This window comes from Rhodamnia argentea, chromosome 1 (genome assembly GCF_020921035.1).
Source record: "Rhodamnia argentea isolate NSW1041297 chromosome 1, ASM2092103v1, whole genome shotgun sequence".
Taxonomy (NCBI): Eukaryota; Viridiplantae; Streptophyta; class Magnoliopsida; order Myrtales; family Myrtaceae; genus Rhodamnia; species Rhodamnia argentea.
In genome coordinates this window covers 1,842,733-1,859,880 of record NC_063150.1, presented here as the reverse complement: position 1 = coordinate 1,859,880, position 17,148 = coordinate 1,842,733, and the positions used below count along the sequence as shown (strand labels likewise).

At 36.8% G+C, this 17,148-nt stretch overlaps 2 protein-coding genes and 1 long non-coding RNA gene across 5 annotated transcripts; 1 reads left to right on the top strand and 2 right to left on the bottom strand.

Moving 5' to 3' along the window:
- The first annotated feature begins 4,140 nt into the window (after positions 1-4,140).
- LOC115743409 lies at positions 4,141-5,198 on the top strand. The gene is made up of 2 exons (XR_004015677.2): positions 4,141-4,719; positions 5,013-5,198. It is a non-coding gene; the product is annotated as an uncharacterized LOC115743409 (long non-coding RNA).
- On the bottom strand, positions 5,048-8,664 carry LOC115743408 (GPI mannosyltransferase 1). Of its 2 annotated transcripts, XM_030678171.2 has the most exons (5): positions 8,527-8,664; positions 7,777-8,119; positions 6,876-7,058; positions 5,663-6,201; positions 5,048-5,514 (listed from the first exon to the last, which is right to left on the bottom strand). In XM_030678171.2, exons 2-5 carry the CDS (start codon positions 8,045-8,047, stop codon positions 5,200-5,202), a joined length of 1,308 nt encoding a protein of 435 aa, XP_030534031.1. In that variant the 5' UTR covers positions 8,048-8,119; positions 8,527-8,664; the 3' UTR covers positions 5,048-5,199. The 2 variants fall into 2 exon arrangements, with proteins under 2 accessions (XP_030534031.1, XP_048140993.1); XM_048285036.1 differs by lacking the exon at positions 6,876-7,058.
- Positions 8,665-11,608: 2,944 nt separating this feature from the next.
- LOC115743430 lies at positions 11,609-16,373 on the bottom strand. Of its 2 annotated transcripts, none has more exons than XM_030678198.2 (12): positions 16,294-16,373; positions 16,079-16,187; positions 15,830-15,893; positions 14,729-14,842; positions 14,595-14,659; positions 14,326-14,400; positions 13,938-14,017; positions 13,629-13,839; positions 13,117-13,172; positions 12,727-12,849; positions 12,421-12,604; positions 11,609-11,971 (listed from the first exon to the last, which is right to left on the bottom strand). In XM_030678198.2, the coding sequence occupies exons 1-12, from the start codon at positions 16,359-16,361 to the stop codon at positions 11,870-11,872; spliced, it is 1,251 nt and encodes a 416-aa protein (XP_030534058.1). In that variant the 5' UTR covers positions 16,362-16,373; the 3' UTR covers positions 11,609-11,869. The 2 variants fall into 2 exon arrangements, with proteins under 2 accessions (XP_030534058.1, XP_030534059.1); XM_030678199.2 differs by having other exon boundaries at positions 14,729-14,830.
- Between the last annotated feature and the right edge of the window lie 775 nt (positions 16,374-17,148).

Below are 17,148 nucleotides of genomic sequence, written 5' to 3'. Positions count from 1 at the left end.
TTTAGGAAACGCTTTAATAAATTCTTTTGTTACCAAATTGTAGCACGGATTAAATTTACTGCCCTTTTTTTTTTTTTTGGCCATTACAGATCTGATTTTTTTTTTTTGTTGTTGCATATTTTAGGATATAGGAACTTGATAGATAGGAATACCATACCAATTACATAGCACCCAAATTATGAGACCGGTTATCCTGTCAATTTAACTTCTTCATTTGAATCCGAATGGTATAACCAAAACTTTCAAATCTTCCGATCGGATTTTGTAATGGTCTACCGAATGCCTTGTGAAAGTACCATAATTGAGGTTTCTTTGGTATGCATTTTTACTTCGTGTTGAACAGTTTAATTAAAAATAAAGGACGCGGTTTTTACTAATACAATCTACTTTCATTCCAGGAATGGAGTCATCTTCCCTTTCCGAGACTGTTTGGGAAAAAATTATCTAAAAAATCATAAATCTATTGAACAACAGCCAATTTAGCATTAAATCTTTCAATTGCACCAATTTATTCTTGAATTTCATTATGATTTGTCAATGTAATCTTTCCGATCAATTTTAATTGAAAATCATTAATATGGACACCAGTCGTCCTACATAGCACAAGCACCGCTAACGTTGACATTTTTTTTTTGTAATTTTCTATTGAATTTTTTATTTTTTTCCTATTTCCCTCCTCCAAGTAGGTGGAGGTCGCTAGCTATTGGCCATCCTATGGGTGAGCCCCTCACCGGCCCTTGCCCATGGTTGGCAACCTCCTCTGGTCATTCCGAGGCCCGGCGAATGGGGAAAAAGAAAGAAAAAGAAAAGGAGAAAAATAGAAAATTTTGAGAATTTAAAAGAAAAATTGCAGAAGTTATCAATGTCAGTAGGACGACCGGAGTTTAGGTCAGCGATTTCTGGATAAAAAGTGGCGGAAAGGACTACATTGGCAAATTATTTAAAGGTTTAGGATTAAATTGACATAATTAAAAAATTTATGTTTGAGTTGACCGTCCTACAATATTTTTAAGAAATTTTGGACAATTATCCCGATTGTATGTGTAAGAAAGTTTGTATTTGAATTATTAGATAACAAATAATCAAATTAATTATTAGCCCATGATGTCACATAAATGTTCCATTCAGAAATCCAGCACTCTTGAGTGAAATGTCGACTTCCTCATCCATAGCACTCAGAGAATAGAATATACCTCAGCATCTTGTCAGATGTTTATGCCAAAATTGACACACTGGAAAGAAATAATCCGATGGACATATCTGAATTAGGATAAATAGTAAGAGAAATTCTTTTAATTAATTTTTTTTTTCATGTTTGATATATTATTATTATTATTATTTTATTTTGTTGAATTTGTTCGATCCTGGTCGATGCAAAAAAGTAAGTGGCAGAGGAAACACGATCTTGCTTTAGGGTGACCACCGTCCAACCATTCTCTATCTCCATGTCATCTTAGCCTGAAATGGATCAAAACACCCTTTTGCACACAAGTACCTTTCCAACCCCACAAACAAAACCTCCAAATTTTTTGTGTTGTGACTTCAATGTAACCACTCCATGGTGTGCTTTGATGGACTTCACATGCATACAAATTGTACCATTATGTCAACTTTCTCTCTCTCTCTCTCTCTCTTAGTCACTTAGGGGAGAGAGGTTTCCTTCTTCAGCTGAATTATTGAACCAGAAGATCTAACTTTTCCTTTTGAGGCCCTTCACATGGTTGCCCTTCTCTTGTGCTTGTAACAAATTTGGAGGCCTCTTCGCTTCAAGAAACATCTTTCGTGTTCGGAAGCCTCTTGCTTGCGGTTGGGCATGCGCATAGAGAGATGAAGCTCTCTACCGGGGGGTGTAGATGAGCTATTCCAGCTCGAGTTACTCGCGATAGTCGCGTTCGAGCTCATAAGTTTTGAGTTCGACTAGAAGTACAATTGCTCTTAGCAATCGCGTCGTGGGTGTAGATGAGCTGAGTTACTCCCGATAGGCGTGTTTGAGCTCATAAGTTTTTGAGTTCGACTAGAAGTACAACTATACAACTACTCTTAGCAATCGCGTCGTGGGTTTGATTTTTTTTTTTGGCCTTATGATGTAATCTCGAGTCAATTTTGATAACTCTAGGTGATAAGATGCCAACTTAGCTACAATTAGCAAGTCGTAACTGTGATGAATATCGCTACTCATTCACTTGGCGAAACGGCAGACCCAGCTCCACATGTCCATTTCAAATTGGTGTACTTTTTGGGAATAAAGGGAAGAAAAAGGGCATTGAAGGAACAGCAATCAATTTTGTCAAACATTCTACGATGGAACATGAGAATCGAATCTCTGTTTGCTTCGCCAATGGTACAAACAGCGCTTTTAGGGATCGAGAGGACGATTCATTCAGCGCCCGCCACATGGTACATGTGGTCTTTAAACTTTAAATTTATTCAATGTGGTTCATGAACTTTAATTTAATGAGCAATATCTTCTTGAAGCTTTATATTTGTTCAATGTGATTCTTAAACTTTTGGTACATATTTAATTTAGCCCCTTAAATGTATGAAAATGTTTAGTATAGTCCCTGAATTTGAATCAATGAAAGGATAACATTCAATATTTTTAAATAGTCCACCAACTAAATTGAACATGTATTAAAAATCCAGTGACCACATGAAATAAATTTAAAATCCAAAAACTACATTATACATTGAACCAAAATTCATAAACTATTTGTGCTATTATCCCTCTATCATTCGTGTGTGTGTGTGTGTGTGTGTGTGTGTGTGTGTGTGTGTGTGTGTGTTTTTAATTCACGACTGTACATCGGTAAAATTCGGAAATGATAGGTGAAGCGATGGCAACCTGGCAGGACATCAAAGCAAAGGAGGTAAGGTACAGTGTTAATCCACTTCGATATGACCCCCAAAAAAAAAATAATGTGGACAAATTGCCATCAAGAAGGACAAAAAATTCATTTGAGTGAAAACATAACCAAGAACTAGAGGTGCGTAACCGGGCCGGGATGGTTCCAAGGATGGAGCTAAAAACTTACCCGGCCATGGCCGGCTTTCAGAATATGGAACGGGAACCGGTAATATCTTTCAAAATTTTCCAGTTAATTATATGATTTTCTTTTAAAAGAAAATACTATAACGAATTTCAACGGCGTTTCAATCTCGGAACCAGCGCCATAGGTTGGTTCAAGGGTAGTTCGAATGGTTCTAAGGCTCCAACGAGGAACAAACTGATCGGAGCAAATTCGAAGTTCTTGGGAAAGCAGAATTGAACCAATTCTTCTTGCAAACCGGCTCGAACTGGAGTGATCAAGCCCATTCCCATCCCGTTCCCGATTTGACCCTGGGCCATTGCTCACCCCTAGGAAGAATAAAATGAACTCTTTCCACATGAGGCTCTTACCTCCTTTTGTGTGTGTGTGTGTGTGTGTGGGGCTTGTTCACGCATTTACCTTGAACCAGCATGATCTGAAGATTCATAAAAGCCTAAGCGATGCTTAGGAACTTTCAACTGCAGTGGATGGAAAAGGATGGCCTAAATCATGGATAACAGAGAAGTACAATTCCAGGGAAATACAACTAAGATAAAAAGACATTTCTGAGACCAATTGATTCCCCAATTCTCACGAGTTCTGCTCAAAATGAAAAAGAAACGGAAAGAAAATTTGCTATTCTTTGCTCTTGCTTGTGATTACCTGATACTTTATTGTAGAAAATTTACAAAAGACGACTTGTGAGACTTACTTTTTGACGATGTCGCCCGTTAACTTGTTAAAAAGGGCTGAATTTACAGAAGAACCAAATATATACTTAATCTGTAGCTTTAATCTTCCGGGCTGGTTCAGAGGGGATACACTAATTAACTTGCAAGTAATCTACATATGAACTCATGCTACTTTTAATGCACAGACTACGTCCTTGCCTTTTGTTTTCAATCTGATAAAAACTACCCTCCATCTTTCAGATAACAGATTTAGAGTTCACTCGCAAGCCATACCAGGTTTCTATTCATTTCGAGCTTGAAGAGTTAAATGGCAAATTCAAGTACTCCCTTTTGCATCAAGATGAGCAATTCCATGAACTTCAGTCAATTACTTCTGCAAAATGTCGTGCACTCACTATGTGAAGATCTCAAATCTGCACTCACTATGTGAAGATCAATAATAAAACCGGTTTTTGATATGGATCTTCATTTTATACACAGCATGTGCAAATATTTGCTTAGACACATCTAGTCTAGATGATTGCTATGTGTTGTGACGAATGTTCATAGATAGCGAAATCAACTTTTCTGGACATTCAAATAAACAACAAGTACATGGCATTCATTCTTCACAGCTTTTATATAACCCAAAACGTAATTATTGACGATTCGTATAAACAAAATGTTGCGCAATTTGCATATGCAGAAAATAATTTTTGTGGATTATCAACCAAATGTATCCACGAGCTATTTTAAACATTCTCGGCCAGTCCCTCCAACTGGCTGAGAAAGGAAAGTCAAATATGGAAAATAACAGAAAGAAGGATAAACCATGCTGCTGTCATATCGAAAAAGAAAAGCTTTAGGGGAGGAGATCCATGTCAAATATGCATACTGATGCAGAATGGATGAATAAGCAGCAGCTTGAATGCAAAAGCAGTTGATATGAAGAGTGCAATCAATCCTCATAACTGAGAGCCATATCATGGTTTCACTTAATTGTCATTTCCGAATTGAGGAGTGTGAGATTTTGTGACGTCACAACCAACTGTTCTAAAAGCTTGACCTATTAGATGAACGCGTGATTTAATATTTAATTACTCTAACACTTTCCTTTACGCTTAGTCTGGTCTTTTTGCCTAGTATTACGCGTGGAAATATTTCATTGGAGAGGCAAATAGGGGCATGGAAAGATTTAAATTCAGGACCTCCTGCTTTGATACTATGTGAGATTTTGTGACACCATAACCAACAGTTCTAAAAGCTTAAACGATTAGATGAAAACGTGATTTAATACTTAATTACTCTACCAAAGAGAATTTCAATAATATTCAAAAGTATGGAAACACCTTTACTGGTAAAGCTTACTCTATGAAGCTGGATAATAATATGTTACAAAGCTAGGCCAAACCATCATTTAAGCATTTTTTTCATGCCAATCGCAAAATATGGCCAAAAAAAAAATATCTACGATTCAGAAAGTTGACCAAAATTCTATTATCTCACTCCTGTTTTAGGCCCTGTTCAGAACTATTTTGTTTCAGCAGTTGAAATAATGGAGAGTATGTGTGGTTGCTAATCATAACAACTAGGACACAAGTGTTAGCGGCAAGGAAAACTAAGCTAGCCATCCATAACTCTACAAAGACATTCTTGCCTTTAAACTCAAGCAGGTAACCCCACATCAGCCAATGGGTCTGAGCTCCCATCCACAAGAATATGCAGCATAACCCTTTCCATTTGAAATTTATATTGCTCCATGGCAGTATTAGGGGCAGCAAGCAGAAGAACCATACAAAGTACTGCGCAGTGATTACCTGTTAACAGAGATCAATACCTAGTATTAAGATGCAGCAGATATGACAATGATTAACTGTCACCAATGGCATCCACTTAGCCACTCTTCCTTTTCAGAGGTAATTTAGCTATTCTGGAAGTCAGAGTTTTGCAGATAGACAAACTAACCTTGTTAAATGCCACAAAAGCGACCGTCTGCACAAAAAGGCAGAATGGCAAATCCGGAGCAAAGCGAAGAACAAGAACCAGCTGGACCATGAACTGGGGTAAAAAAGATATGAGCTTCTCTACCACAGAGAACTCACGCTCATAGTGAAGATATATGTGGTAGAAATATATAGAGAAGTTATGTCTTGGATCTGTGCGGGTTAGATGGTAAAGCAATGCCTCATGCAAGAATTCCCACTTGTATAAGTAGAAGCTAATTCCTGTACAGAAGAAGAAAACAGCCGCAGAAATAACACCAAAGACAATCCTCTCTGCAGAAAATATGCATTTTATAGCAACCAGCACATTGAGTTTAGTCGCTGCTGTGCTGTATTCGGGTTTCTTGCTAGGGCCAGAACTCCAGATCCTAAGAACAGGCTTCTGTCCCAAGCGGAGGAAGTGGTGATTAAGAACCAGGACAAGTGTTGGCGCATATATGATCGGATAGATTCTGAAATGGACAACAAGTCCATACCACACTGCAGCTTGCAAGAGATTGCCTAATAAACAGAAAACAGAATGGCTTCAAAAGCATTAGATATAACCAATACTTACACATATAAATGTAGTTAAAGATTGAAGACAGAGAGAAAAAATGAATAGCCTCGTTTATACTGGTATTAATATAGTCAAGACCAAAAGAAGCCTATTAAGCCAAAATTCCCTCATCAACATCTCCAAAAGAATGTGACAAATTCTCCATGCCCTGTGTGCTCTAGTGATTTTATGTTAAATCCTGGCATTGCATGCATTTTCACAATTTTGTCTTAAATAGAAAAGGTATACTACATACTAGAGTTATAGTAAGTCCAGAAACAAGGAATCCCAAGGGCCCAGACATAAGTCCACGTATGGAAACTCCAGCAGAATTACTAGGCCAGAATGCAGTCGAAATTAGGTCTTCATCAAATTCCTTAAGGGACTTCTCAGAATTGATCATCACCAGTTAACACATTGGATCAGTATCAGTGAGAACAGGGCCAAACTTACAAAGGTCACCGCCTTTGCAAGTTTGACCCTGTTCTAAAAAAAAGGGCTACACGGTGACCTTTGTAACTTTGTCTCTCAGAAAAAAAAAAGGAAGAAGAAGAATAACTACCAGAACATGAAATATGTTAAATACCCATCAAATCCTATTAACAAAGGGAAAAGCTGTTCCAAGGAGAAAGTATACCATTCATCAGACAAATAATGATCCATAAGATAATGGCACAGACAACTGGCTCACAGTTCCCACGGGTCCCAATAGTGAAGGTAAAGGGATTCAGAAGCCATGCCATGACACAGTAGGTGCAAATATTCTTGGGTACACTGCATTTCTTCAAGATGGTGTAGATGAACACGCCAACAAGTAAATCTGCAGCATTGGCATAATAATAGAGTAATTTGCACAAGTGAGGAAGATGATAACATTTATTCACCATGACCTTTGTACTTGTATTTTCCAAATAAAAACTAAAGTGACAACAGTCATTTGTGATTTCCAGTTTAAATGACCAACATAAGAATGCATAACCAATTGGTTAAAGATAAAAGGTGAAATCACCATCTTAATGAAAACGATCAAATAAATTTGTAATTAGCTTTTACATGCATGTTCAATGAACTATCAAATACCAGAGTTTAAAACACAAAATATATCTAAACAAGAATAATATATCCTATATGCTCCCACAAAGATGATAAGCAAAAACTCTACCATAACTGCAGAGATACAGAATTGTTGGTAACTCTTAGTATGAGGACCTGCAGGTTGAAAAAAAAAAGGATCCTTCTAGAGCTATCTACAATTTATCAACATGCAAAGTTATTACTCTCGAGATAGCCAGCTCAATCCCTATGAAAAATATGCCACTCAGCTCATCAGTAGACATTCTGTAATCAGGAGGCTTCACGAACCCCCCAGATCAAGATATAGAAGATGAAACCATTTCCTATTTCTTTTCCAAATTCTCTATTTTACATGGAACGTTTTCCATCTGACGGAGACGTGGAAGATGAGAAATGGATCTAGAAACCAATACCAAATGATTATCAACTTCTCCATCCATTGGATAATTGCATGCCACACGTACCAGAAGCTGAGAAAAGAAACTTGCCCCACGAACGATGGAGAAATGTATTTGGCAAGAGCAGCAAGGCGAGCAAAGGTGAATATCGGTACGTGGTTCTTTCATAAGGAGACTTCCCAGATGCCATTAAATCAGCAGCATCAGAGAATACGAAGTAGTCCACATCTGTGTACCTAACCTCCATGTGCTTATCTTGCCATTCACCATACACAATCAAAAACACCCGCAAGAATGCTGAAAATAACAGCAAGGGGCGCATGTCTACAGTCACCATTGCCGAAACAGAAGCAGGGATAAACGCACGATTAACACATACTTCCACCGCTTGGAATGGTTTTGGAGTTCACTGAAGAAAATTACAGTAGAAAGAACAAAAAGATCAGTCATATCGACTGAACATTTTGCCATACTGAACATTACCCAAAAAAAAAAAAAACCAAACATACAACCAAGCAGCACACTCTGTTGAAAAAGAAACCGGATCAAATGATGCCCAAAAGAACTCTCCCTCCACACTCCCAAGTAACAATTTTTCCAACGTTAACAGTGTCTCCTAGATAATCCATCGAACATATGAAACACATTAGGCAATCACCGAAACTCACCACACAGGCCTATACATTCAGTCCGAACGAAGCATTAATCGATTAATTCAGCACAAGAGCTTGAAACCGTACTATACAACATTGCAAGTGTATCTGAAGTGGCTTGATTTTGGGAAAATCGCCGTAGTACCCAGAATTAGATCTCTACCTGCAACAACCACGAGCAAATCCCAGTGGCCTCGATCGCGAAGATCAGTCGCATCTTCGGCGTCAACTACCGGCGAGCTCCGACTGAAGCTCTCCGACAAGAGGTCACACTGACCACATCTGAAAAGCGACGTAGGAATCCATAAACAGGATGCCGACGACGAGGATGAGAGCTCTCTACAGAATATGGCGATGCGGTCGTTCGGATAGTGAATGAGAGAGGAAGAGGAAGAAGAAGCAGCGGTCGAACTCGCGGCAGAAGAATATCATTCTCGTTTGGAAAACTGCTAAAATAACATAATAAAGATGTTCTATAATAAAAATAAATATAGGATTTACAAAAAATATAACGGGAATAACGACACAAATGATCCGTGAATTTTAGTCTAATATATAATTTGATATATGAATTTTTAATTTATTCAATATAATCCCTGAATTATTGATAAATTTTCAATATATTCCTTTCGTTTGCTCAAAAAACAACAGTGTTATTTGATAATGTACATTGTTATATGCTAAGTTGAATATTTAAAAAATGATAAGCCAATGTGTTCATCTTTTCATCCATTTACATTTGAAAAAGATTGAAAAAAAAATCATGAGGCTAACATGTCTATCATTATTCAATGACGTGGATTATTTTGTTGTATTTTTTGCATGAATATCTTATTTAGATAATATAAGTGTGACTTTTTTCTTGTTTTCCACCGTTCAAACTTAATCTATTTGAAGATGTCAGCAAATTTCATTAATTTGAATTAGTGAAAGGACGACATTGAACATTTGCTAATAATCTAGAGATCATATTAAATATATTAAAAGTTCATGGACGGCATTGCACATGTATCAAAGTTACAGATCATTTATCTTTTTTTTATAGAGTAACTTGAGGTTTTGGAATGAGTTTGAATTTGGCTTTTCATTTTTGTTTTTCCAAAATGAGGTTTTAATTTCTTTATTCATAAGTCCTTTTTTTTTTTTTTGCTTTTTCACGGCTGTAGATATTCTTACGCATAATGCCATATTAGTTTAATCAATCGATTTTTCAATAGTTTTCTTAAATGTTCATTACTTTATTTACCTATCTACTGTTATGGATAACAAAGAAAAATAGCATTACAAGAAATTGAGGTTTTCGTATGTTTATTACCTCAATTATCTCTGAAAATGATATGGGAGACACGTTGAGCTGATCTATTCCTCCACACACGCACACTTATGCGCGTTTATATTAGTCAATTTGCCTTTTTCTTAACTTATATGAATACTGTTTAAGCTTAGTTAATTGCAGGACTTTATGAGAAAAATAGGTAGTAAGGAAAAATACCAACACTAAGCATTCGAACTAGCGTTAAGTCCTACTCAGTACATACCATGTAGGTTTAAATGGATAACTTAATAATTCAAACACATGATTAACGTATCATTTTTCAATAGTTTTTCGTTATAATATCCTTACAAGGTAAATATTCTAATGAGAATTCTTTTTCTCTTACACCGATGTCTTTTATTTTTCTGTCGAAACTTACTCCGATGTTTAGAATGTGAGGATGTTCAAAATAGGAAAATATTCAAAACAAATTTCTATGTTCTTAATTTTGCCAATTCTTATTACTATACACATCAAGCATGGCAGAGTTTTCGAACAAAAAAAAAAAAAGTATGGCAGAGAGAATAATAAGGCGAATGTTTCCAACTTAGTCGCATGCATATGGACAAAATTGATAAGAGAAATTACCACCATCCTCATTTTGACAAAGCATGTTACAATAAGATGGTTTAGTATCTTGTTTTCCATAAAAGTAATACTATAAAATTAAGGAGATAAGGACACCATAAGTGCCATAACTTTCGTAGAACACTCAATTGAGTGCCATAACTTATGTACGGCACTTACTTGAGTGCTAATTTTTTTTTTATCACTTGAGTGTCATATAATCCATCACTTGAGAGTCATAATTTTTTTGAAATGTTCACTACATGTGATATGCCATGTCGAATTTACGACAATTGGGTGAACTTTTGAAAAAACAAAAACAATTGATTTTTCAGTAACAATTGAAAGTTATGACACTCAAATAAACGTTTTTTAGAATTTATGACATTTAAGTGATCGAAAAAAAGTTATGTCACTTAAGTGATCGTCGTAAGAAAGTTATGACACTTGTTGCTGTACTTATTTCTAAAAAATGGACAATTACCAAAAAAGTCATAAATCTATTACAATTATGTCAATTCAATCCATTTGGTTGGTTAGCGCCGATGTGAAATTTTTTTTTAATTATAATTTAATATTTCTTGAAATTTAAAATTTAAAAAATATTATAATATTATTAAAAATTTGCCACGTCAGCGCCGTCCGGCCAAATACACTGAATTAGCATAAGTACAAAAGATTTAGAATTTAATTAGCCATAAAAAAAAATTAGAACTGAATTGGTACAATTACAATAGATTTAAGACTATTTTGGTAATTTTTCCTTAAAATAAATAAAGCTTTTATTTTGGCAAAAGAACTTAACAAATCATATAGCCACTTCCTATTGAGACATATATCATTTTATTCATTTTTTATTTGAGTCATAACAAATAAATGATATCCTATAATTAGATATCCATGAAGTATGCTGATTTTTCTCAACCAAAAAAAAAAGTATGCTGATTTAAAATATCTTTCCGCAGCGAAGGGCGGCCAATTTTCAGTTCAAACCTAAGTAGTTGGGACATTGCGCCAACGAATTACACGATCAATTTTGCATTATAGCATCCATTATCCTATTCACTATACTGAGTTTGCTGAGTGAAAACAATCCCTCTTTCCTCCTCTTCTAAACCTCATTTGCAATGGCATTGAGTCATCCGATTTTCACGAACGGATTCCCAAAGCCCTTGTGAGCTTCTAAAGCACATTCGGTGAAAGCTTTTGTGTCTGGTAATTCGACATTTGAAAATTTTACATAATGACAATAGTGTTGGAACAGAGCAGATGGTAACTCCATGCAGCATTAAAGAGTAACAGAAAATAAACAAATGGATGATCATCACTACTTTGCTTCTATCACAGGACGCAGGGATACCTTATAAAACACTGTCAGCAGTTACATCGCTTTCGAATGGCATGGAAAGATGGAACAACAATATAGATATTATGCCGGGGAATATTTAGTCTGCGAACCATTAGTCTCTGGGATGATGCTTGGTGAATTATACAACGTGTCCCTGATGGATAGACTTGTATAAAACCATGCCAGAAAAAAGTGCCGAGAGAATGATTCATGATATTAGAACGCAACTAGATAGGATATATAACCTTGGTGACATCCCGGGCTTGGTTATAACCTCTACCTCGACTGGAATTCGAAATCCTTAAGTATCTTCTCGATATCATCCACGAAGCTTGACAAGTTCTGCCTTCGCTGGGGATCTAAAGAGTTGGCTGCTTCCTAAACCATTTAATACCCAGAATTAGAAGCATGTAATGGTAAAAAAGAATGGCATATGTTATATATACTTTAAAGGAGCAGGATGATGTTATCCAACCGCTACATAAAATTGTTGAAAGCACTCCAGAAGTTAAAACATAAAAGCGATAACCTGTGCAATCAACCTCTGATGAAATCGGACGCAATGGGCAGACACATTTTCACATTCGTGATCTATGACAATATTCATAGGGGCAGGAAGAAATAAATTCGCCCTCTCTTTCCTTTACACAGTACCATCTAATATTTTTTTATAATAGGATTTCTACCTACTCATAAATCAATCATCACTGCCAGAGTGGCAGAAGGACCAATGTGCTGATAAAAGGACAATTTAAACCTGCATTGAGACTCTGTGGAAGGAGGGGTCACGGGTGGGGGAGGTACACTGAGAGCATAACAATACTAACCTCAACCTTCCGAAGATAACTTGAAGAGATATTTCTCACATGACGATCTGAACTCTGCAATGACTTGAGCTTCAGTGCAATGTTCAGCACTGGCCAACCTTGAGGCACCTTTATTAATGCATCAATCCCACCAATCATATGAGCTATAATAGTTTCATCTCTATCAATGTACTCCAAGGAGTGCCTGCACTAGTCAACAGAGAACAAGTACACAGGAGTAAAGCTTCTCAGTTAGACTAATCATGATTCAAATGAGGACAAAAATGCATTTCTTCAGTGAACTTTAAAGGTCAGTTTATGTCTGACCTTGATCTAGCTGCAGTCTTGACTGCAAATCGCCTCAAGGTTGACAAAATAACCCTTTCCTGCACTTTCCTCACGAACCACTCCAGTGGTGTCTGATGTATCGTCAATTCTGAAAATGACTGCCTGGAAATTACCAATCAAGAAATCAATGACGTTCACTTTTGTCTGTTCACTGACTTCCCATTCCTCCCGAATGAATTTAACTGCTACCAGGTGTAGAGAAGTAAATAGTAATGGGAATCAAGAACCTCTATGAGTAAATTGGAAGTTCTGAATTTTTAGGCCATTGTAATAACCACTCAAAAACAAAGGTCTCAAGTGAGGTTCAACTTTCAGTTACAACCTAAATTCAGCCACCAAAAATGAAAACAAAATGAAGCAGGGACAAACCTGAAAGCTTTTGCAGCATCAACAATATCATCGATATGCACGTCATTGGGAAAAATCTATAGAATGCAAGGCTGTTATATTAGAAAGGAATGAAGGATTCATATGAAGTGAAAAGCATACCGAAGCAGTTTCTGAGTTAAAGATGTGCGGCTATGTCAATCCTGAAATTTGGCAACATTTAGGAGAAATGTCCATTCAATTTAGCAGATCTTCAAAGAGACATGTACTGTAAAAACACAAAATTTGATCTCCATGTGAGCATGAAAACATGGTCAGGCGATTGTACAGTAAGCATTTGCTGTGAAATTATCGTTGTAATTGCTGGGTAGTCAAATGACAAGGATGAGAGGTGTTTTAGTCCTTGAATCTGTCAAGAGTTACACTTGTAATGTAAACATTAAAATCTCATCACCAAGTAATATCTCGCACTAAAATGATGGTCATTACAACTCAAACCTCTATCTTTCTCTCTCAATAGGGGGAAATTGTGATTGCACATGCATAATTCATACCTCAACATTTTTTAGCTCCAAACACCCGTCCACAAGTTCAATCAGCAACTCATGGTTCAATTCCACAGTCTCAATGGCCTCTTCCATCTTCTGCTGGTAGCTTTCGTATTTTGGAAGATAAGTGTTCAGCGACAAGCGTATACAACTTCCATCAATTTCAATGACCTTTAATCCTGTCAAAGCATCCTCAATTTGTTCAACTGTATCATCCCTAAAAAAGAATAAAGGACGGGTGATAAGAAACTTTTAGAGGCAGAAAAATTGCTGGATGGTCAAAGAAACTGTGAAGAGCACTAAAGGATAGATTACTTCCTTAGTTGACAGTCTATATGCTCAAGAGATTTCAACAGCATCTTTTTCTCCTCAATTTGACTTTGAAGATCTAGGGCCTGAAAGGCATGAGAACACCATAGTCCACGTAACCATGGGCAAAAAATACAATAAAAAGGCTCAAAGGCAAATCTCAAAAGTAAACAATAGCACTAATAATGAACTAGAAATGACAGTAATGCAGACATCCTAGTAATTGTGCTGACCAAAACCTAGGTTTCTTACATGTTACAAACACAAAAGAAAGATGTAGTGGAAAAGCAACCTATGTGAGACTATCTCTAAAGCATGTATAATAGAGAACAGTGTATACATAGCTAAAATGTAAAGGCATCAAATCGTAGGAAAAAGATCCACTGAAATAAACCTCGAACTTGTGGCACACATCTGCATTCAGCAAACTCGATTGACTATCCATTCCAGCCTTTCCCTTTATTAGACCCTACAATATGTTAAACCATAGTAAGGCATTAAGTTCAGACTCTGAAACACAAAATATATGATCTTAGCAGAAATTGGATGTCATGGCGAATCAAGACAAAAAGGGGAAATGGAAGTAGTCAACAACACATGGAAATGACCAGCCTGACGAATGTCACAAGCAAATCAAAAGGACAGGTTTTTTGTTTTACTAACCTGTGAGCGAATAAGATCCAGAGAATATTCCAGCCCTTCAAGGTCACTCTCTAAAGCAATAGAATCTGCAGTGAAAATGATCTGATAAGTTAAGTTCATCTACAAACAAGTAGACTAAATAATATGATTCTTACCAGCCATTATGGATCTTGTGATAACCTCAACTTCATCAGAGATTTTATTGTTTTCAGCTTGCACTGCATCCCGCTCCTCCTTCAACTGTCCTAAGAACGCATCTGCACATTCAAATTTGTTTGTTGTAAAATCGAGAGATGAATCACGAATCAAAACCATAAGTTCATGAATCATGAATATGCATATCGAATCGATAACTCTGATTCGATAAAGCACAAATTAGTTTTCCTAGTATAAACATATATAAGTTTAGTAAACACATTCCAAAAAAAAGATGCCTTAATTATTATCAACGATCAAAGAGAAAAACACACAAATTCAAAGTACAACTCACAATTCCTAATCATATGATATAGCAACACATAATTTTCTGCACAAGTATCACAATTAAAGTAAAAAGGTTCATATTTCATTTAGCTTGGACTATCAATTATAAAATTTCAAATGAGGTGGCTAGGGTGGAGAAGGATGATACACTCAGGTGACATTATTTATTGTGAACTATCAGAAGATACTATACACCATGAAATACAATACAAGTACATTATTTGATAGGTAAAGACTATAATGATACATGAATGGATAGATTCGCATCATTAAGCCACGACTCAAGTATAAGATACTAATCAAGCTGGATGTTTTAACCACCATCTTTATTAGACACAAAACGAAAGCTGAAAAATGATTGGCACTACACTTGAACTACAGCCACTTGTTCCTAAATTGTACGTCACCACGAAAGTCACAAAATAGCACGGAGCCACATGGAGAAAGTTTTGTCCAAGACTATATCATCCCGAAGTATATAACCTGGTATTGGAAACAAAGATAGCCACAGTACGAAAAATAGTACTTCCTTACATAGATTCTATTATGTGGCCCTGACTCATTAATACCCTAGTGCTGCTCTTCAACTCTCATGGGTGTGTTAAACCCTCAACCAACACATGCCAGACCATGAACTCAACCTTCATGGTAGAGAAAAAATCAAATAACGCCTAAAAGCCCGAGATCTCTGCGAAATCCCTTTCAACAGGTTGACAAAAGTACGAAAGAAATTCAACAACCAAGAACAGAATCTAAGCAGTCACCGGACTTACTCAAGTCTTCTTGCCCCAAGCCATTCACATCGGAATACCCTGACACAATCTGCTTCACTCCGCTCTGCATAGTTCCCACCAAACAAAAAAGAAAAAAAGAATAAATAATAATAATAATAATAATAATAATAATAATAATAATAATAATAATAAACACTAACCCAGGATCTTAATTTCCAAATTCATAAACAGAACACGACAAGAAATGGCCACGAACGGGTGGAATCGCAAGTGAAGTACAAGAATTACCTCGAATTCCAGAACGCATCGGTTAAGCAAATCTTCTAAGTCGGCCGGGGACAAATCCGTCGCGTGCTCCGTGCAATTCCCGCATATTTGCTTGAGCTCCCTCGCTCGGCTTCAGACCGAGAGAAACGCATCGGCATTTCAAGTTATGCTTCCATGACCGAACATCGGAACGGCCACACATACATCGTATACCCACATAACGACACCTACAGTACCTTCGAATCGCGTCCACATCGAGATCACCGGTCGACGATGCCGCCTCCATCTGGTCTCGCGTCGCCATCGAGCTCGCGCACACGCACACGCACACGCACACGCACACGCACACGCACTCTCTCTCTCTCTCTCTCTCTCTTCCCGCGCTCGTCTACTGAGAAACTGGAAATTGTTTGAAAAAGGGAGCCAAGTGAAGAAGCCCAAAAGGTGAAAACTGAGAGCTGACTGGGAATGGGCCATTTGGGCCCAATGGGCCGAGGGCAGCAAATAGATTTTTCATTTAAAATGAATTAAGTCTATATTCCTTGAATATAAATAATAATTTAAATAAGTCAATGGTGACATAAGTGACTTGCGTAAATTATCCACCTTATAATATCATATAAAATGCCGTGAATAAACAATAAATAACAGTATATTGACTCCCTCCCTTTCTCTCGCACGAACCAAACATTCGAGAAAAGAGGGCAACGCCCGAGTGTTTTATATCATTACTTTCCTAATATAACTCGATCCAATCCGATCTCTTCTATTAACAGAGATGAAATACATTTCTCGATCGCCTATCTAATACGGGAATGTAAATTTACATTGTCGAATTCGATTGCCCAATTTGCTAACTAATCCGCACACGGGAGTAGGTAGGATTTGAACCTATGGAAAGTACTTAAAAAGTTTTCCATTCTAAGGAGAATTTCACTACCATCCCTCACTCAATGAAAATAAATTTCTCTAATAGGTAGTTTGTAATTTTATTGTTATCCCTCTAATAGGTAAGAAAAGGAAATCTAATAAATAAAAGGGATAATGACATAAATAGCTCCCGAACTTTGACCAAATGTATAATATAGTCC